The following is a 21,806-nucleotide window of genomic DNA, read 5'->3' on the forward strand; positions in this document are numbered from 1 at the left end:
AGCATACAGCAGCCAGTGCAGTGACATAGCCACTGAATCTGCACCAGGTGAGAACACACTAAAATACTGTGCTCTAACAAGCACACCCCAGACAGTGGAGTGCCACAGGTCGTGTGGCTCTGAATGGAGTGAACACAAGCATATACTGTGCACGGATAGGCACGCGGCAGCCAGTGCAGTGGCACAGATGCTGTGGCTCTGTACAGAGTGAACACAACTTTGTACTGCGCATACATGTCCTGACTTTTGGACTGTAACACCAAGTTTCGGCCATTTTAAAAGCCTCGTCGCTTCGTTCTTCATCTCACGGGAAGACGCGCTGATGACGGCCCCGCGGCCGATCTTTTCAAATCCATTTATTGTGCAGAAAATGAGCAGTTTTTTCGTTTTGTCTTTGTCTAATGTTTAATGGCGAACAGCGGCAGGATTGGTGTTCTCGGTGTAATCAATGCTTTCCAGGAAGGCGGATGGATGGGCCGCCTTCACCTCAGAGGGTTATTGAGGAGGCGAGGGGCGACAGGAGGAGGGTCAAGGTGACTCGATCCTTCTGCTTTGCGCAGCAACTCTTAACGATGTTGCTATCTGTCTGCAGAAAATGCCCCTTTGTATCCTCCTTAAGTTATGTATTCCAGTACCTTAGTGCCAAATAACCTATTTGGGACATGGCCTGCCTCTCTACAGCCATCAGAGCAGCACTCCGAAAACTAAGCTGTTCTGGTCAAAGTGCTAAGAGGCAGTGAAATCTTCAACTTTCGTTGTAGTTACAAATAAAAATTTGGGTGGAATATTCCTCTCCGTATTTTTACAACTGTAATTTCAAGAGAGAAAACCGGAGTTCTCTCCTTCACTAGAAAGGTAGAGTATCCCAAACACTTTACTTGTTTTTAATATTTAGAAGAGGAAAATAAAAATGCAGAAGCGCATAAAGAATGAACTCGTACTTATTAACATGCAAAATAAATATATGTTCCCTTTTCAAAATCAAGCTTTGTGCTGCAACCTGGCATACCTTTTTCAGTAAGTACATTTTGAACCGCCACAAGAGGGCAGGAAATGGCTTTTTTATAGTAAATCACTGCACTGCATTGTGAATATGCACTCAAAAACCACGACGGACAGAGAGTTAAAATCGGGAGCTACTTACAGATAGTTTTGGTCGTTCGACGCCTTCATTTTTGGAGTCGACTAAGACTTAAATGCCCCCTGGTCTGTGCTAAATGTACTTGTCATGCTAGTTCGTTCAAGGCTTCTGGCCCCATAAAGATAAGAAATCTTTTACGCCAGAAGGAAAGCAGGAGAGCCAGTCCAAGTGGGCCGGCACAAAAAGCCAAAGGGAGGCAACCTAAAACCCTCCTTTTCAATGGGAAGCCAGCGTTTAACAAACGCTACCCAATGAAAATGTGGGGCGTTCCTAGAGTCCCCTTCTCAAAACTTAGCTGATTACTATAAGCATGCGCTCCAACGCCAGCCGAGACCTAAAAAAATACAAAAACGGGGCCACTAAATAACTATGCATTTCAGGGGGAAAAAAAGCAAGTTTGTTAACGTTAACAAGTATGTAGAATTAAAATTATGTACACATGCTCCCAACTTGCACTTTGGTATGACAATCGGGAATACAAATACTCAAAAGCAAAGACTTACCATTCTCAGGAAGGCTGGCAGAAAATCCAGGTTCAGCAGGCGGTTCTAAGGTATCAAGCAATCTATTCACTTTGTTGCGAAGTTCTATTAGCTCTCGTCGGAGATATTTCACTTGGCTGGATTCTAGAGGTCTTGGCTGACCATTAACTGCAAAAAATGTTAAATCAAGTTTAAAAAACGAAATTCAAGCAATAAATATGCTTTGGCATGATCAAATTTTTACAGGCAAAGACAGAATGACATCTAGCCATAAACTAGTTTTATTTCTGAATTGTGCGAGTATCAAACTAAAATACTTAACATGAGATCAAAAGAAAAACTTTACTTGCCGGAAACAATAGTTCTGTAATTTGGCTCAAGTTTGGAGTCCACATACCATGCATAACCCTGCCATATAGTAATCGGTGCATAGAGCATCTGCTACAGATGCACAGGTTGCATGTGGAACATTTAGCAGTACAACTTAGGATAGAGGGGTTGCACCAACGGACTCCTGAATAAGATTCTCAAAGATGCCCACTGGAAATACATATCTTGCCTGGCATTCTAGGCCAGAGTGCAGCAGTGCTAAAAATTCAAGGCCAGAGTGCAGCAGTGCAAATACCAAATACGTCAATACTAGTTTCCCTAAGATCATCTCAACAAATGCCTTTGGTTTGTATGTTACCAATGAAGTCTATACTATACGAATTCTGGTGAAACGTTTTAGGACCACCGGTCAACCATATGTCTATACGAAAACTATTTCTTTACACATGGTACTATACCACAGGCGCCTCGTCATACTTCTAGTGGTCTAGATACATTTTGCCTATTCTAGGGTGTCTAGTTGTAGAGGAAATCTGGATATTGCAATATTATATATATATATATATATATATATATATATATATATATATATATATATATATATATATATTCACTGAAAAAACCATAGGTTTCACACACGTTATAGTTCGGAATTCGCATTTAAAAAACCTTGCAAATTCACTTAAAAAAACCATAGGTTTCACACGTTATAGTTAGCTGGGCATTTCACTCGTGAAAAACCATTGAAATTCCCCCGTTATAGTTAGTGCAGGCAACTATAACTCACGCGACCGCAATCCTCTGCTGATGACGTCAGATATTACATCACTGTATTTAGACACTTATTTACCTATGTCTTCTTCCATTAATTTTTAGCTATACATATATTACAATTTTTTTTTTTTCCAGAAAGACCCATATGTCATCAGTGATGTAATATCTGACGTCATCAGAGGATTGCGGTCGCGTGAGTTATAGTTGCCTGCACTAACTATAACGGGGGAATTTCAATGGTTTTTCACGAGTGAAATGTCCAGCTAACATGTGTGAAACCTATGGTTTAAGTGAATTTGCAAGGTTTTTTAAATGCTAAGTTGTGTATTTTTTTTTTTTAAAAGGTTTTTCACCGTGTGCGCACCGTGCACGCGCTGTGGGCGTGCGGTGAGCTTCGCGCACAGCGCGCCCACGTTACGCAGTTCGCGGAATTTTTCAGTTTCTACCGTACGCGCACGCTACGCGTACTCCGAGAGTTTTCGTAAAAAAATTGATATTTTGGCCCTTGGGGGTCCTTTTGGGACCCCCTGACAAAGGCTAGGGGGTCAGGAACTGTCCACCCTGCCCCCTTTTCACGTTCTCCACCTTTGTTTTTCACCCCCTAAGACTGCGAGAGACAAAATGGCGGCCGACACTTCCTGGTTTCCACCGATTCGAATGTTTACTAAGATCTAACAACCAATCAGAATCGTGCTCGCGCACGGCAGCGTACGCTAAGTTTTACCGTACGCGCACGGTGCGCGCCTATAGATATATATATATATATATATTGATTTAAATGCTATTTTCTCAGGAAATACTGAACCGATTTACACCAGACCTGCAAAAGGCACATCCCTGACCTGAGGACTACCCCTCTGCCAAATTTCAAGTAATTCTGTTCAGCCGTTCGGGCTGTAGCTTGGACTAAAGGTCCTATGGAAAAATGCATGGGAAAAACGTGTTTTGGGACCCCCCCTTTCTCTCAGCCCCCGCTTGACGAATCCCCCCCCCCCCCGAGACTTTCAGGGAAGGAGCGGAGCGCCCCACCTATTTTGAAAATTTCGCGAGGATTCGTCAATCGGCGCCAAAATTATTCCAAATAGAATGTTGCGGATTTCCTATGGAAACACGGTCCTAACTATAACTATCTACTGGCGACCGCCAGTAGATTATATATATATATATATATATATATACACACACACATACACATATACATATACACACACATAATCAATAAAAACATTAGGAATGCTAAAGTAATAGTTCTACCCTAAATTTATCATTTATGCACAGCCTTTAAATGACTATATCAGTTAATGTATACATTAACTATAACTCACTACTCTGTTGTCACAAATGATGTGATTTGCAATTTCATAAGTGTTGTTGCAAATGCTATAATTTTAGATGGCATAATTAATATAATATGAAATGATATGAGCAGTGCATGGAGAAGGTTCAAGTTCTAGTTAATGCTTTGTGGGTTGGAGTTGAATACAGAGCGTATGGAGGTACACGATTTATACTATTTTGAAGGTGTCGCGTAAATTATAAATTAAAGGTATAAGTATACATTTAGAATTTCTACTTTGTGTAATAAATTTGTTTTGTTAAGAAAGAACAAATAGAGTACTTTAAAGGCGGTGCATAAATTATACATTTAAATTAGAACTATAACTTGAGCATTTCTAAAGTTTGTTTGGTTTGTATAGAAAGAATAAATAACATTTTCCTAACTATAACTAAACTTCAATCTTTGCTTTTTCGATTGAATTTCAATGTTTTTTTATTTTTTACAAAGATTTGTTTGAAATCATATGGTTAACTGTCGTTGAGTGGAGAGTTAAGGGGAGTGTGGTAGAGGAGTGTGTGGTATAGTGTACTGTCGTAGAGTATAGGGTCGTGGAGTAGAGTGGAATGAGGTACAATGGAGTAACGTAGAGTGGAATAGCGCACAGTGGAGTACATTGAGTGGGGTACATTGGAGTGGGATAGAGTAGGGTTGTTATATAGTGGAGTGGCAGGTTGTACATTACAGTGACGTGGAGTGGACAGGCGTAGTGTAGAGTTGAGAAAATTGTTCTATATTGGAGTGGCATTTTGTACAGTACAGTGGAGTGGTATGTCGAAGAGTGTTGGAAAGTGTTGTAGAGTAGAGTGCTATACATTGGGGTGTAGGAGCATACAGTGAGTAGAGGGATGCACAGTGTAGTGTACGGCCATAGAGTGGAGTACAATGTTGTATAGTGGCAGAGTGTAGCAGAGTGGTGATGCATAGACTAGAGTAGTGTGTAGCACAGTGGAGTGGAGTGTTGTACAGTGGGGTAGCGTGTTCTAGAGTACAGTGACGTAGAGTGGTAGTAGTATACAGTGAAGTGTTGTAGAGTGGGGTGGTGTGTGTAACACAGGAGTGCACTGTGTATTGTAGCGTGTGGGAAGGGTTGTAAGGTGGAGTAGTGTGTCAGAGTGGATTAAAATGCTGTGGAGTAAGTTATGGGAGGGTGGCGTGGGATAGACTTGTCGAGTTGAGTGGCATACAGCAGCAGTGGAGTGCAGTAGTGTCTCAGAATAGAGTATATTAACTGAGGTGGTGCGGCGTACACGGAGTTGTGTAGACTGTCAGAGGGCTGTAAAGTAGCATTGAGAAGTGAGTTGTACAGTGTAGTGCTATACAGTGGAGTATAGTGTGGTACAGTGGAGGGGCATAGTGTTGTGAAGTTGGGTGGAGTAGCATAGAGTGGAATAGTGTAAAGTGGAGTTGCATACTGTGAAATAGCATTCAGTATAGTAGCATACACTGAAATAGCGTATAGTGGAGTAGCATGGGATGGCATATATTTGAAGTCACCTGCGCACCATAATATGTAATCCTGGCACATTTCATGAAAATCTGTTCAGCAGTTTTCGCACTACACAACATACAAAAGTCTATGCATTGGTGTAAAGACTAATTTTAGGACCCCCGTTTTATTTTTGCACACCCTTGACCAATAACCGGGAAACTTTCCATCTGCCGCCATTGTAGAAAAAGATATAGGTCTGGAAAGTTTTGTGGAGATTCATCCAATGGGGGCAAAGTTATTTGCGACCAAATTCCAATTAGGAAACAAAGTGGTGCAGATACCACCCTGGTTATGGTGAAAACAGTGACTGGCAACTGAAGATGAAGCATCGTTTATGCGGTACAGCTTGCTTGCATGGTGCACATAGACAATTCGACCATCCATGTGTGTGATGTTTGTACATCTAGGTCAGTGATGCTCAAACCGGGATATTAGCATCATGTTAGAGGCATTTAAACAATAAAAAGGGTAGCAAAGATTAGATCTGCCCGAGTCAGGCGAAGGCAGGCACCTGTAGAATAGGGATTTCTTTAGTGCAAATTACTATGCATCTTTTAGTACTGTGCACGTTTCCTGTGACATCAGGGTCAACACCATTTAGGCACTTTTGCTTTGCTTTGCTTTCTTGCAGTGCCAGGTCAGATTTTTTTCACTCTTTGTGTACTTGTTCAGCATTCCAAGATAAATTATGGGTCCGATTTCATCTTTTGGTCCTTTTGTTCCAAATTGCAAAAACAGTTGGACAGAATGCAGAACAATGTCATACATTCACCCAAGTACAGAGATCTGGGCCTAAATCCATCGTTTTGCTCACCATGCCATTCCAGCTTGAACCCAGCCATATGCAACTCAGTCTTGACCCTGTGCCTCATGGGAACAGTCCAGCCCAAACTGCCAAGCTAGGTCCTCCCTGGACTGGAAAAAAGCATCCTAGGACCAGTTTCGGGGTATCAGCCCTCTTCAGCCAGGTTAGCTTGATTCCAGTGGCATGGAGAGCACAGGACCCACGTCTGGGCATACCCCGTCCCACTCGGGGTGACAAAAGCAAAAACAGTTGGCCAGAATGCAGAACAATGTCATACATTCACTCCTGTACAGAGATCTGGGTCTAAATCCATCCTTTTTTTACTCACCATGCCATTCCAGTTTGAACCCCGTCATATGCAAATCAGTCTTGACCCTGTGCCTCATGGGGGCAAGTGCTTGCAATGTTCAACACTCCGTCCATCATCCCCTTTGGTTTTGCTTTGTTCGCCCTAAGCTGGCAGGGTATGCCCAGACGTGAATACCTTGCTCACTTTGCCACTGGATTCAAGCTAGCCTGGCTGATGAGGGCTGTTAGCCTGAAACCAGTCCCAGGATGCTGGATTCCGGTCCAGGGAAGACATGGCTTGGCAGTCCGGGACCGTTCCCACGAGGTACAGGGTCAGACTGATGTGCATATGGCTATGTCTGAACTGGGGTTGCGGAGTGAGCTAAAGAATGATGGATTAAACCCAGATCAGTTGCCTGGGGGTGTGTGCTTGCAATGTTCAACACTCCGTCCATCCTCCTCTTTGGTTTTCCTTTTGTCCCAAACCAAAAACTAATCAGGAACACATTTCCCAATTCTTTTTGGAGAGGTCTCCCCTCTACAACATTTTTCTGAACTAAAGTATAGACTTCCTTTAGCAGCCGATCTTCATAAGTTAAATGTTTTGCCTGGTGGACTAGAAGCAGGAGGGAACTTGAAATGAAGAGAACATCTATTCTGAACAATATTCAAGACCCATTTGTCTTCTGGTAATGAACACCACACTTCCAGTTGCCAGACAATAAACCCCCCATCCTCCCCAAAAATAACAAATTTGGGATCCAATGTTTTGCATCTGGTTGGAGTCCAGTCAGTCTGAGCAAAGTACTTCTTGCACAATTTCCATGACAATAGCCATGAGTCTGATGTGTCAGCTGCTTCACTTATTATTGGGTTAGATACCAGGCAACCCTCATTAAGAATTTCTTGGAAGTATTGAGTGTTCTCGGTTGTGACTTTCATTATTCTTTGTCGAGAATCCCAAAGGGATTCATCATATCTACCCAAAAGGGCAGTAGCACTCGCAGCTTTAATTGCAGACGCCAATGTTGCACACATCTTTGTCCATTGTGAATCTGCTTACTCTATTTATCCCGTGGTACAGTTTAAGGAGGAACGCTAGTATAGGACTTTGTTACAATCACCAAATCCGAACGAGTGTGTTATAAGGAACAGAGGGTCCTAGTCAGGTGGTTAATGCTAGAGACTGTCCGGAATCCTCCTCTAGCACTCGTCAAGAACATTTCTGTTAAGAGTTGATGATGGTTCCTGTCACCAAACAAAACAAATTAAGTGCAAAGGCCTAAATAGGGAGTTATTTATTCAGGTTCGCAGTAACTCTGGCATCATGTATGATGCTCTTCAAGACCTAGAGCCATCTCTTGAGTTGCATAAATGTAAGATTTCAGTAAGTGATGCTCATCATTCTATATGCCGACAAATAGCAGTGTCTGAGGCGATGGTAGACAAGAAAGGGAGATAATCCTCACAGTGAAAAATGCCATAGAAGTAAATATATTTCAAAAGGTAGAAAGCTGCAAGTAAAAAGACTACCCATAAAATAATGGAGAAGGGACAGTTTTCTTTGAAGCTGTGCAGAAACCTTGTGCATTTGTTTGTTAAATACACTCATCTTTGTTGACTACACTAGTGTCCACTAGAATGGGACAGTTGGAAATGGAGAAGTAGGGGTATGACTTACAATTCTCACACACAACAAGGTCCTTTGGCACACCCTTTATCCCAATGCATACACCTGCTTTATTCTCGGAGGGGTGCGGACAATGCAGTAGAGCAAGCTACTTATGATAAGGGCTCTAAATAAGCTATTTAGCATCTATTAATGTGCAGGTTTATCTAGGCTTTCAGCTACGGTAGCTACGTATTTCAGGGCTCGACAAACTTAAAAATCGTACTTGACCTGCAGGTCTAGTGACTAGAATTTTCTACTCGACCCAACATCAATGTACTCGACCCACAAATTGGTTGCATACACATTTTCTTCAAAACATTTGAAGCGCAGTTGATCTATGACCAGTAAGACATGATCACATTTTTTAGCTTAATTACCATTCTCACTGCAATGTTTTCAAAGATACGAGCATGGCCTTGGATAAACACTCTGATCAGTACTCGGGTACACCACTGAACCTTAACCCCTTCGCTGCTGCGGACATTCCGCTGCAGCGCTGGGGGGGGCAGGGGGGCAGCGCGGCGGGCCTGTGCTCATGACGGAGCCGCTCCGTCATGAGCCACAGTTGAGCTGTGCTCATGACGGAACGGTTCCGTCATGACTCCGCCCATTTGCGGTCGCCCCGCACAGGCGGGGAAACAGCGCCGCGCAGGCGGAGCGGCCGCCGGCAGGATTGTCATGACGGAACCGTTCCGTCATGAGCACACGACAACCGTGGCTCATGACGGAACGGTTCCGTCATGAGCAGGGAAGGGGTTAAACATACTAGAGTGCGGCCTCAGATAAACACTCTTAGCAGTACTCGGGTACACTACTGTACATTACACATACTAGAGCGTGGCCCCTGGATGAATACCCTTAGCAGAACTCAAGTTCACCGCTGTACCTTAAACATACTCCGGTGGCTCAGCATCCTGTGATTCCGAGCAAATCACTTAATCTCCCCGTGCCTAACAAAAATGAGTGTCTTTGTGTAACGTAACTGGTGCTCATGTAAAGCACTCCAATACCTTCAGGTCGAATAAGCGCTATATAAATCTGCAAAACAAAAAAACTTAGCTGTACTCTGGTACACCGCTGTACCTTAAACATATTAGAGTATGGCCACGGATAAACACTCTTCCCAGTACCCTGTACACTGCTGTACCTTAAACATACTAGAGCACAGCCTAGGAAAGGGCAGATCGCACCATGGCTTGGGACAGAAGTAACTGTATGACTGGAACGTTTTTACGGGCTCTTGCATTTGTATTTTATGTCCCAGCTATCAGACCAGGCATGCTGTGTAAGCACAACTAGGGCCACATAAACAAAACTTCCCTGCTTGAACGTGACATGATATCGTCATTCAGGTCGCTGACGTGGGGACCCGTCTGTCAAGCGACGGTGAAGCCTTTCAGTGCGATTTCACACCATAGATAGTGATTACAACCTGCTCATACATCTGTTGCACTTCCTGGTGGGCTCCACGGCCTGACCTTTCAACTTTATCAAGTCTGCGCCAGCCAGATCGTCCTTGTGAACAGCCGTGCTTCATATACAATTAATTAAAAATCACTCAGGGAAATAAAAAGATAGGCATTTGACGCGATTGGTTGTACAATTTGGAGTGGACATACATTTTCGTTCTTGTCCACTTTTCTCCAGCCTCCTTATATTTTGACTTTATCTTTGCCAACCCACCCATTCACTCCTTCCTTACTATAGATCGTATTATGCAGCTAAATATTTTTGTAATTAAGATAACAAAGGGAATCGTGGGGCGCTGTTTACCCTCTGCATCCCGCCGGTGCACCCGCCTTGTAGAGCTGGGTAATCCAACATCTAAGCTGTGAGAAAATAAAAAATTTCCTGCACTTCCATCTGGCGCCTTGATGGGCACCGCAGGCAGTTTGTTGGCACCTCGCGAGCTACCATTGGATGAGGCACGTGCAGTGAGTGCCCTCTGGCCTCCCTCTATTAGAGTCCATGAATGCTTTGCAGTTTTGAAATCTCAAACCTTTTTCATGTGCCTCATCTAGCTGTGGTTCTCCGAGCACTATCAACCTTCTGATCACAGGCAGTTCGCAGTGCTAATGTGATCGCAAACGGTAATTATAATTAGGTCTAATGTCTAATTTCTAGTCAACTAGGTTTATTTACGTTGCCGGTAAGTTTGTGCTTTTCCAGGATAGAAGACTTGAAGTCTGAAACAATAACAAGTGTAACAATAAACCCGCTGTGCATCAATTCCCTTCAAAGCCACTCTCCCCAACAATCGGAGCAAAAACCCCTGACCCGCGGCGGTGTTCCTATCCAAGCGCACCTACCGTAGGGTCCCCCGCAGAGCTATCGAGCTGTCCTAAAGGCGCAGGCTTACATCACGGGCAGAGCTCCACTCGCAGGGCTCCCAGAAACATGGTTAAAACACCCACGGTGCAGGAGGAGAACTTCTGCTTCGCTAGGGCACCAATGTCGTTCATGGCCTGACTCCGGTCAAGGGAATTGGGTACAGGGGTTGGCAAAGACAGTTTACACGCTTCTCCTTCAGTATATCCTGCTGCGGCTCATTGTAATCAGCCAATGAGAAGCGTGTACACTTTACTGTGCGGAGATTAGCTACGATCTGATTGGTTGATTGCAACTAGGCCTCAGCAGACCGAGCCCGCGTGGCAATCAGCCAATCGACACCTTTTCTTTTCCCGCATTTTGTCACGGCAGTTCCTGAACATTTCACCCAGCTGCCCTCTAGAGCCTTCAACGGGCACTGCTCTTTAGCACAAAGCTCACTCACCAGGCCGGTCAAGTAGGCCTGAAAACTGTCTCGCCCTGGAAGAAATTGACTCGCATTTGCGAGCGGGCGAGTACATTTTTCGAACCCTGTATTTTCAACATTGCTACATATCTTCCAGTCCTTTGCCTAAAACTATTCTAGAAATAACAGATGAAGTTAATGCTGCCAGTGTAGTCTAGGATTTTCAGAATCAAACCCAGCCTGTGGTGCAACTGTGGTGGAATGAATATTGGGATGATTGTTGGACTGCAAATGCGTCTAGCCGACTCCTAGCATTGTGCGAGTTAAGTTAGCATTTGTGGCACCATTTTATCTTTAGCTGCCATTTTGTTCTATGATCGAAAGTACGTTTTTGTCTCATTCAATTTTCTGCCTCAGCAAAAAGCTGCTTCGAGTTGCTGCTTATCGTATTCAAGGTTGAATCCTAATGTACCAATGAATAGCTTATTCTGCCTTCGCATGCCTTTCCTCTTCCGTAACCCTGCTCCCACACTAGAGAGCATTGAGCTTGAACAAGACCACCTTGAAAATGTGATATGTACCCGTTTTGAAGGTGGTTGCTCATCCTCCTGTACCTACTTTGTTCATCAGTGCCAGAGATGGAAAACTCCGGTCTGGGCAGGTCTTTAGGGGTGTTGGAAATGCTTATGTTTTACCAAGTGTTCTGAAGTCCGTCCCCTCTGTAGCATCCAAAGAGGCTAGTCTGACTGGACTCCGCTCGAGCGCAATTACGAATAAATAACTTGATTTGTATGGTCTACTGTTCACCGACTCTTCATTTCTTGTGAAAGGCTGAGAGGTGGTCGCGAGTGACCCGGGTGGCCCAATTCGGGTCACTCCATCATTTGCAGCCATCGCAATAAGTGAGCTGTCAAGACATCTGGAGGAGTGCTTCAAGAACATGCTGCTCATTGTTTGAGAAAACAAAATACCTACACATAGTCTGCAGGCAGTGATGTCTTCCACATAGCCGTCTACTATCATCCCCTTCATCCAAGCATATTCCTAATTAGCTCACTGACTGGAGCTCTAAAAGAATGCGCTATTTTTGGCTGGAAGTATGGCATCATTTGTTGATGTAAAGAAACTCTACACAACAGAATCATAAGATCACAAAACAACCATACCAGTGAAAAAACAGTGAATAACAAAGACACAAAAAAACAGCAAACCATAAAGTCACAGTTGCATGGTTATGAAAGTGTATCGTTTCGATATTGGTGTTACTGTGCTGTTATTTTGTTATATCAGGTGTCATACTCGTTTCGGAGCGTTGCTTAGTTTTGTGGTGTATTAGGTTTGTTTTTTTGTGTCACTGCATTGTGGCTTCGTTTTATTTTTGTGCTGGAATTTGTTATTTGTCATAAGGTCCTATTCATGTGTTGAGGCTTTTCCTGTTGTGCCAGACTGTTCTATTTTGTGGAGCTGGTTGTGTGGGGTCCTTTGTTGGCATGTTTTGTTATGCTATTGCGATGTGTTTTTGTAAATAAGCATGCATTATGTATTGCTTTGCGGTCCCTCAAATGTAATCTGCTTACAAATGAAGAACACTTGTGCTAAAAAGGTTATGCAATCTGGTCCATGGAGTACAATAGGTATAGATCTAAAGCTTACAGGGATCCATAAAAAATATTTAGAGTTTAACTACGATCCACAACTTACCAAAAGAATACTATTTTAAAACACAGTTCCCGAAACAAATGTTGCATTCAGAGAAAAACCTCATTACAATTATAAAAACTAATCACGAAATACAATGCCTAACTGCTGATAAATTGTATTTAAGTCTTTATCCAAACTAAGTCACCTTGCAAAAGAACAGAGTCTCTTAAGCTGGACCCTTCCAATGGATGTTCACATGAAGTAAACTTGGAATACACAGCAATTGTGGATTGACTAAAAGCTATTTTTATAGCACTATTTTAAACACAATACATATGTGGAGATAATTTTAGAGGTATGAACTTAATTTTGCTCTTTGCCTCTACACAGCGATTCTTTTTACAAGCAGAAGTCATACAAATATGTGAGACATATCGCATGACACTTTCAAGAAGTAGACAGCAGTACAGGTATGACACAGCAACATATTACCACACTATTGGTCTTAAGAGTACAAGACTTAACTTACCAAATAAAGTCAGTTTAAGTATTCTACTGCACTGGATAGCAAACGACAAATCTGAGCTGTCAAAAATTGTTATAAGATCACCATCTGAAATGTAAAGAAAGACAAACAAGAAAAATGGGATACAATCAAATTAAGTGGAACGTGCCAATGTACACAAAATCCTCTATGGTATTAGAAGAGAAAGTAAAAATGGTTACTTACCAGTAGGAATAGTTTTGCAGCCTGAACAGTTTACTGGATTCAGGGTTTATAATTTTAAATAAATTACATTTTGAGAATCACAGACAGCATTTTCCCGTAGGGTTCACTGTAAAAAATATCCATCTATCCCCACCCACCAGCCCTACATAAATACAAATTAACAGGACGGGGCAAACTCTAATTCATGATATCCAACATAAAAGACCATGCCCGAAAATCATCCTCAAGTTTTGCATCTTTCCAGACTGCTCATTCACACAGCTTCTGCAGTGGCCCATTCGCACATGGCTCTCAACCATGCTTCAACAAGCAGGAGGTGGGTCATGGGGCAAGACGAAGCCATGCAATAGCAATGGGTCTCTTTGCTAGTACCAATCCTAGAAGAACAAATACTTAGATTTCTTGTTTTTTGGGGCGGGAAGTAGACCGAGCCATACCGGTCGGATCTCCATGGGAACCACCAAACCTGAAGCCTCCCCTAGGCGAGCAAATATGGTCTCCCAGTAGGGAGTTAAGGATGAACAAGCTCAATTCATATGGATAAAATGAGCCTCCAGTGACCCGCATCGTGGGCATGTGTCCGGGCGTACTGGATTCAGTGGATGGGTCTGGAATAGTGTCTCGTCATTCTTATATACATCTCAAAAACAACAAAAAAAAACAGTGTGGGCATGGTGCGATTTGGTATTAGGTCCATCCTCCATGTTATGTCAGACAGCGCCCTGGAATTTTCATTTCGAGGTCAGCACCTTCAGATTCTTTTGTTTCTTGGTGCCGGTTCTTTTTGGAACTTTCCTTGTTTTGAAGTGTTGCTCACCTCTTGCTTTAACTTTTCAGGCTGCAAAACTACTCCTACTGGCAAGTAATTTCTTTTTGCAGCATGAATTCTCTTCGGGGTTCACATACTGTGCATCTGATTACTTAGCAGTATTTGTTTCCTTGGGAAGAATGGGTTGAAACATGGAGGATTGCAACAGGTGTTGCAGCACTCTGTCCCACCTCTGTTTCATTGTTTAACTGGATGTTCATAAAGGTGAGTGAGGATGACCATATTGTGGCATGCAGATTTCGCCATGGGGTGCATCTGATAGGAAGGCTAGGGTAGGAGCCTTCGTCCTGGTTGAGTGCCCTGGGGCATGTGGGTAGAGTTCTTCCTGCCTTTGTGTAGCATGTTTGGATAATTTCCACTATCCATTGTGCCAAGGCAAATGAGAAGAGTAGGTTCCCTTTCCGAATTGCTTTTGTCTCATGTAGGTACTACATGTGTGCACTTTGCACGACTAAGGTGTGTAGAGCTCTTTTGGTCTGGGACTCTGAATCCAGACAAAAGACCGATGGAAAAGTGAATGCAAATCTCACTGACCAGTCTATCGACAGGGAATTTCCCTCGGACTGGTAGGGTAAGAACCTGGACACAAAGTTTTGGCATTTTATGTTTTCTGGACTCGCGAATAGGTCTATACTTGGTGTGCCTCAGTGTCGGAGGTAGAAAATAGGCGTGTTGTCTGTTTGTATAAGCACTGAATCCCCTCAAGTGCGCCTCAAATGCTTTCAGAGCTTGGAGGACCAGCTTTACTTCCCAAGTAGTTATGTGCTTCACTGAGTTCGTAGGACTCCAGAGTCCTCTGACCTTCAGACTGTCCATGTGTGCTCCTCAAACCTTGCGGGATGCATCTGTTATGGTCACCGTGGGTTCTAGCAATTTGAAAGATCTCCTTAGCCTCACATTTGTCAGGTTCTACCATTTCACTTCCTTCGGAACCTTAGCTATGACAACCACTAGATCCTCCCAGCGCCCCTTGGCCTGTAACCATCTGTTACAGAGCCATTCCTGTATGGGGGAAGGAGGGGGGGGGAATGCAGGCTGCCATCATGCCCAACAATTCCATGACAGTTCCTCACGGTCAGGCTGCCCCTGCAAGTTTGCTCTGCTATTGCTGTCACTTTCTTAGGGATTGGATATGGGTGTGGTGTTCTGAAGTCCAGGGTCACGCTCAGAAACAATGCCACCTGATCTGGCAGTGGTGATGATTTCTTGTGGTTTATGGTGAACCAGAGGAGTTGTAATATGGCGATTACGGTTTGCCTAGAAAGGGCAAACTCTAAACAAATACCACCAAGACATGCAATCGTCCAGGTATGAGTACACATGTATACCCAGTTTTCTCATGATTTTATGGCAAAGGGTAGGAGTGAACTGGTAATGTACCTTGTCCAGGATGAATCGGAGGTCATTCTTGTGGCTCTGGTTCATTGGCATGTGTAGGCAGGCATCTTTTAGGTCTAAGGTGGCCATGTAGTCTCCCTTTGTTAGGACTAGGACTACTTCTTGTAGCACTGTTCTTTTGAAGTGCTGAGTCTGCATGAACTTATTTAGGTATCTGAGGTCTAGAATCTGTTTACGTGTCAAGTCTTGTTTTGGTACTAGGGAGTACACAGAGTAGAATCCTCTGCCTGTCTGCCTCCGTTGAAAGGACCATCTCTTTGGCCTGTTTTTTGCTAAGTTACTAGACCTCTTTTCTCAACTGTGCAAGTTCCTGTTCTCTTAAGGTTTTGGTCTTTGGAGGAGCCTGGAGGCAGCGAGTTCTAAGCAGTAACAGTCTTACTATGTAAGAGATCCAATTATCTTAGGTGATTGACTGCCACTCCAAGAGCAATCGTCCTATTTTCCTCCCAAATTGTGGCAGGGTTGTGGGCCGGTAGGGTCACTTGCTTGGTCCCAGTTTGCTGGTTGTCCTCTCCCTCTGGGTTTCCCTATGAAAGGGCTCCCCCGTTAAATGCAGAGACCATCAGCATGCATGTCAGCGCATGCGCTGGTCTGGCGAGACTTCGTGAGAGGGCTCCAAAAAGTGCTACCAGGCCAGCCTAGCGCTACAGTGCATGTGCGCGGGTGCACGCGCCGCGCTTTACCGCAATTACTTTCACTTTTGATGTTTGATCGTGATCACTTTCCCTTTCGCGGCCGATAGGTCTCGCTTTTGGGACCTTATAAGTATTTAGTTATGCAACTGTTGCATGGCTAAACACTTATAAGGTCCCAAAGGCGAGACCTATTGGCTATCCAATGCTTGTTGACATGGTCACCCCAACTTTTCACATGGTATTTGATGCAAATTTGACTGAAGTGCACTGGGTTCACACTAACCAGTGCTCTTTCCCTAAAACAAGGTAACTGCTCACTTGATCACCAATTGGCAAGACCTTTAGCAACCCTGTAAGTCCCTAGCAGATTGTACTACTGGTACATAGGGCATGGGTACTAAAGAGGATCCCTAAGAGCTGCAGCACGTAGTGTTCTGCTGGCCAACGGGTCCACCGACGCAGCACCCTCCCAGGATGAGGTCACCATGCTATCAGGGGTCAAATCAATCTCCCCACCAAGTTTGGGAATGCCAGGAACCACAGGAGCCAACCTGCTTCAATAACTGGGGTACTGGACCCCCCCTGCAGCAACCAAAGCTTGATTGAAGTCCAATCCAGACTCCAACCCAGCGAGACCAACCAGCTGATGAGGAACGTAGGCATCGAGAGTGGCCCCGCTGTCCTGTTTGGTTCTCCTTTACAAATTTGACCAAGAACCAGGAGTGCTCTTGATGCATGGGAACGGTCAACCAAAACACACTGCACCCGAGCTCCCCAGCCCCAAGAACACCGACAGGACCCCCTTGCTCCCAAGACCCTCATAAACTGAGCCCAACGTTAGGAGCTCCCGGACTTGTTCCCCTCTGCAGCCTGTTTCTGGGTGGCCCCTCTTCTTTGCCTACAGTGTATCGCATAAGGCTACCAACCCGTCCAACACCTCTGCACCCAGACACTAGGTAGGTAAATCCAAACTGCTGGTGGATCTTATGACCTTGACCCCTTAGCACCAAAGTCCTAAAAAACACCCCGAAACTTGTTTGCAACTACATGTATGCAGTATATGTGCCTCTCCATAGAAAAGCATTACAGCATGAAAAAACATTGTGACAACAGTGCTTAGAGTTGAAAATTGATAACTCGAAAAGTACTCACCTATTGACAAAGTTTTGTGTTAAAAGTTCTATAAAGAAACATGTTATTTTTCTAAATTGGTCTTCAAAGTGGGTCTCATTGATGGACTGTGTGTGTGTTCAACAAATGCTTAACACAACCCTCTGATAAGCCTAAACTGCTCACCCACACTACCACAAAAGAGCTTTTGGGATTATTAATTTAAGCCCTGTAAACCAATAAGGGTTGTCTGGACTTTTTACATAGTTGACCTCGTTTTGGTACACTACATAAAAAGCCAGCTTCCTGCAGAGACTGATATACTATTTCTAATAGATATGGATGAAATCAGTACTCTGCCTCAGACGTTGCTCTTGCCCCATCTGATGGTTAGTCTCTGGTAAATTCATACAGACCAGGCTATAGCGGTGGGGGCATGGTTATGCTCTTTAAAAAATTGCTTTAAATGCTGTATATTTAAGCTGACCGAGCTGAAAGGCACAGATACGTTAGGTTTCTGTATTTCGTTATCAGCACAAATCCCCCTGGATATGCAGGGATTTCCACAATTCTTTAGATGTTATGGCCAAATATTTATTTAGAATTTTACACCTGTGGGAGACCTGAATAATGATAATGCTGCTGATGCCCAGAATATGACTCTTTTAGAGAAGTTGAACTATTTAAATCTGAAGCAATATATAGACCGTGCCACAAAAACTGGCCACATCTTAGATCCTATCTTTTCCAACTGTAGTTTCAAGCAGATTAAACAAAAGCATTAACAGGTCTGATCATTTTGTTATTTATTTTACAAGGGGTGTTGAGCATTTTTCTCAGGAGACATTTAGTGAAACCTAACCCTTATTGGAACTTGTCTAGAGTCAAGGTGTCAGATATTGAGACCTTCTAAGAAAACTCAATCCCATACATTAGTGGGGATGTAGTCAGATGCTTCAGCAGTTCATTCCGAACTACGGAATATGGCACAATAGTCCAGATTAAAAACAATTCTTTACTCAATTCTACACAAATCGAGTTTGGTCTGTACTTTAATGCCGAGCTGGAAGATGTTGCCTCATATTGTAAGAAATTATAGACAAGGTGGAAAAGGCATTACCTCCAAGAGGATAAAGAACTATATAAATGGCTTTCAATAAATCACAGGATGATTAAGGGATCCCAGTCTGACTTTTTCTGATCATAAAATATCAGGTATCAATAACATCTCTTGTAAAATCTCTAAGATAGTAAAGCATTTCCCTGATACGCAGCCTTTATCTGCAACTGCCGTTTTATGTGAGAAGTTATCCCTATTTTTTGGAGAATAAAGATAATTAAAATAGTTGCTCAGGTCCGACGGACAATTTGAGAGAGTTTTCTAGACTTTTATTGAAGGAATCTGAACAGGCTATCCTCTCCTGTAAATCTAGTTAGCCTGATGGTAGGCTTCCTCCTCAACCCTAATGCCATCACAGAAGGCGAACCTGAATCTATCCATGCGTAAGGAAGCTTTCAAGGAACCTGCGACAGCAATTACTCCGTGAGGGGGAAAAAAATATAAGCATTCCACTCGAGATCCCCAATACAGTAAAGGGAACGTACTGGTAGACTGCATTATAATGGCGTCAGCCAGAAAGAGGAATGATTCCTACCACTCTTCCTCGATCTGGACCCCATACGGGTCTGCTGTCCTCATGGCAAGCCCATTGTATGTGGACAGGTCGTTCAGGGACAAAGACTGAGGGATAGTGGCGTCAAGATTCTGCCATTCGAGCTGGCCGTGCCTCTCCATCTTGATCAGTTCATCCTCCTAACCGAAGAAGTCTTCCTGCCCCTCTTAGTGCTGATCCAGAGCCAAGTGCACCTTGATGTTCAGTTGTTCGGTAGGTCGTCTTTAAGGGTTTAGTGGGGATGCAGAACGCCTACAGGGAGTCAAATTCCTTCTGGCCTTTCCACGTCTTTTCATCTCGAGCGAGCGTTCTGTGTCTCTGCGACAGTCAGTTCATTGTCCTTTGCCTCAATGTCCTTTTCTTGCACTCCCTCTTTTTGCTGGCGTTGACGGTTGGTTCGAAAGTTTGCTCCATAGTGTCCTCTGGTTGGGCCTGTGCAGCTCTTTAGGTTTGTGCCGACCTTCAGTTGTCATTTTTCAACATAGATGTGCCTCTCGGAGCTTTTGTATCTTTTGTTACCTTCCGATGTTTGGTCTTTTCAGCATCCCTCACTGCCTTCTTTGCAGCCTCTGTTCTTTCAGTGTTGAAAATGCTCCATTCGGTGTCCGACTCCCCTTATGTTGGCTCTGCTTCTTCGATGTTTTCTTCAGCGTCACCGGAGACGCCTATGTCCTTCAGATTCTTTTGGTCTGTGGGCACCAGCCATGGCATATTGCACTAGTCTCTGCTTCAATCTCTGAAAGCTTTGGTATGAAACTGGTGCAGGCTTTGGTGTTTTGATCCTTTGAGAGGCACAGATTACAGACCTAGTTTAGATCCCTCGGTGGGAACTTGTCGTGGCAGTTGGGGCAGAATTTAAATGTGGCATTCTACATATGCCTTAGCTGCCCCTCTCCTCTGCATTTTATGTCCACGTAGCCATAACTAATGGGGTCTCCTGTCGGAGGTCGAGAAGGCTCCACTCCTCTGTGTTTCTCTGTGGCCTCTTATGATGTTTGGTCAACTTTTTCTCTTTCCTCTCTGCAAATCTTGAAAGATTCCTTAGAGCTCCTCCGGTGTGCTTCCAGACCAAACGGCAGAAAAAAGAATCTGAAGATGGGGGCCACACACAGGAACTTCTGGGGCATCATCTGACATGACAAGGGAGATAGACAACACCCATACTGTTGAGAGGGGGAGGGTTTAAATTGAGGAATTATTTTTAAAAAAACAAGACACTATTCCACACCCAACCACTGGATGGCAAAATCGATGATGCAGATTGATAATAGGTTTCATGCTGCAAAACAATGGTTGTGAGCTATGTTTCTACAGCGAATTTTTTTAACTTTCCAAGTTAAAAGTTAATTTCTGACCAGGCATTCTGCATGGTGCCTTGTAAATTTCTCAAAACATTTAGTGATTTATGCAACAAAAAGGCACAGCAGGTTGCTCTATCGCATACAAAGTAACTGGCAAAAATAGTCACTGTGCCCTACAGTGACATTTTAACATTCTGCAGCACCTCTCTGTAATGAAAGACAACTGAATTATAAATGAGAACATTTGCTAAAAGATGGAATAGAACCAATAGCATCCATGGTTATGGTTTATCCCTTGAATGGCATAGATGCAGTGAATATTTTAGATTCTCAGGATAGTCATACATGAGCCATGCCCTCTACAGATACACAATCCATCGTGCAATTTATTCTCCTTTCAAACAATTTAAGTGCAAGAGCTCTTTCATTCATAAATCTTGCTCATTGTGTAACACAGGTCAATAGTCCAGTACATTTCAGATACAAGTTGTCACCATGTCAATTTCCCACTAACTATTGAGAGTGGAAACATGTTGAGGGTCCATTGTCACTTATGCCCACATTTGAGAACAAAAGCATAGGAAGATAATCATAACACACGGGGGGGTTGATAAGGTTAATACATAAAATAATTCTCAATCCAAGAAAATTTTCAACATGTTGATCTATATGGGGATAAGCTCTGGATCGAACATTCAAAATGCATGATTTGCAGGCATCATAATGAGCATTTAGTTCTTGAAAGCTGCACATCTCTACTGGGAGCATGTGAAGAAACAATGAAAGAAAAAAAAAAAAGTAAGCTAGGAAGGCATAAACGAAGGAAGAAAAGTGGAAAAAAAAAAAAAAAAACACAGAACGGAAGGTATACTAAAAAAAATGAGGAAACGAAGAATAAAAGTAAGTAAGTAATGAAAAACTAATAAGTGAAAGAAAAAAAGTGAAGAAATGAGGGCAGACAAGAATAGATGAATCTCTAAAGGAGATGCATGAAAACAGAAGGGGACAAAGTGTGATCCTAACACTCACAAATCTGGAATAACTTAAGTTAACAGAAAGCAACAATGACGCGACCAAACTACCAAGCAGGAAAGTGTTTAAGAACGAGGCAACATGTAGTGAGGGTGGCAGGAGAGGATGCTGCGAGGGGACCATGGAGAAGCAAACAAATAACAGTGGGAAGTTTTGGGACAACAAACAGACAGCGCAGTGAGATCGAGAGGGGCTGGGGAATCAAGCTGACAATGCAGGGTGGTCAGGAGCGGCGGGGCCAGCATGCTAACAGAGGGAGGGAGGAGCTGGGAACACAGGGATAACGGAGTATGGGTGGGAGGGGCTAAAGAAGCAAACTGACAACAGAGAATGGGTGCGCGTTGCTGAAAAACAGGAAATGGAGGGCTGGCATGCTGGGCTGGAGAACCACACAGAAGCGTGA

The 21,806-nt window shown here is 43.5% G+C and overlaps 1 protein-coding gene across 1 annotated transcript in view; it reads right to left on the reverse strand.

Annotated features, from left to right (window-relative positions):
• TFG (trafficking from ER to golgi regulator) overlaps positions 1 to 21,806 on the reverse strand; it is a 154,901-nt gene that overhangs the window by 98,359 nt on the left and 34,736 nt on the right. The window contains exons 3-4 of the mRNA XM_085622404.1: positions 13,225 to 13,308; positions 1,645 to 1,791 (exon numbers count right to left, since the gene is read on the reverse strand). Of these exons, the coding sequence (XP_085478530.1) occupies positions 1,645 to 1,791; positions 13,225 to 13,308 (231 nt within the window). The remainder of the gene's footprint in view (positions 1 to 1,644; positions 1,792 to 13,224; positions 13,309 to 21,806) is intronic.

Source organism: Triturus cristatus, chromosome 8, assembly GCF_964204655.1.
Source record: "Triturus cristatus chromosome 8, aTriCri1.1, whole genome shotgun sequence".
Taxonomy (NCBI): domain Eukaryota; kingdom Metazoa; phylum Chordata; class Amphibia; order Caudata; family Salamandridae; genus Triturus; species Triturus cristatus.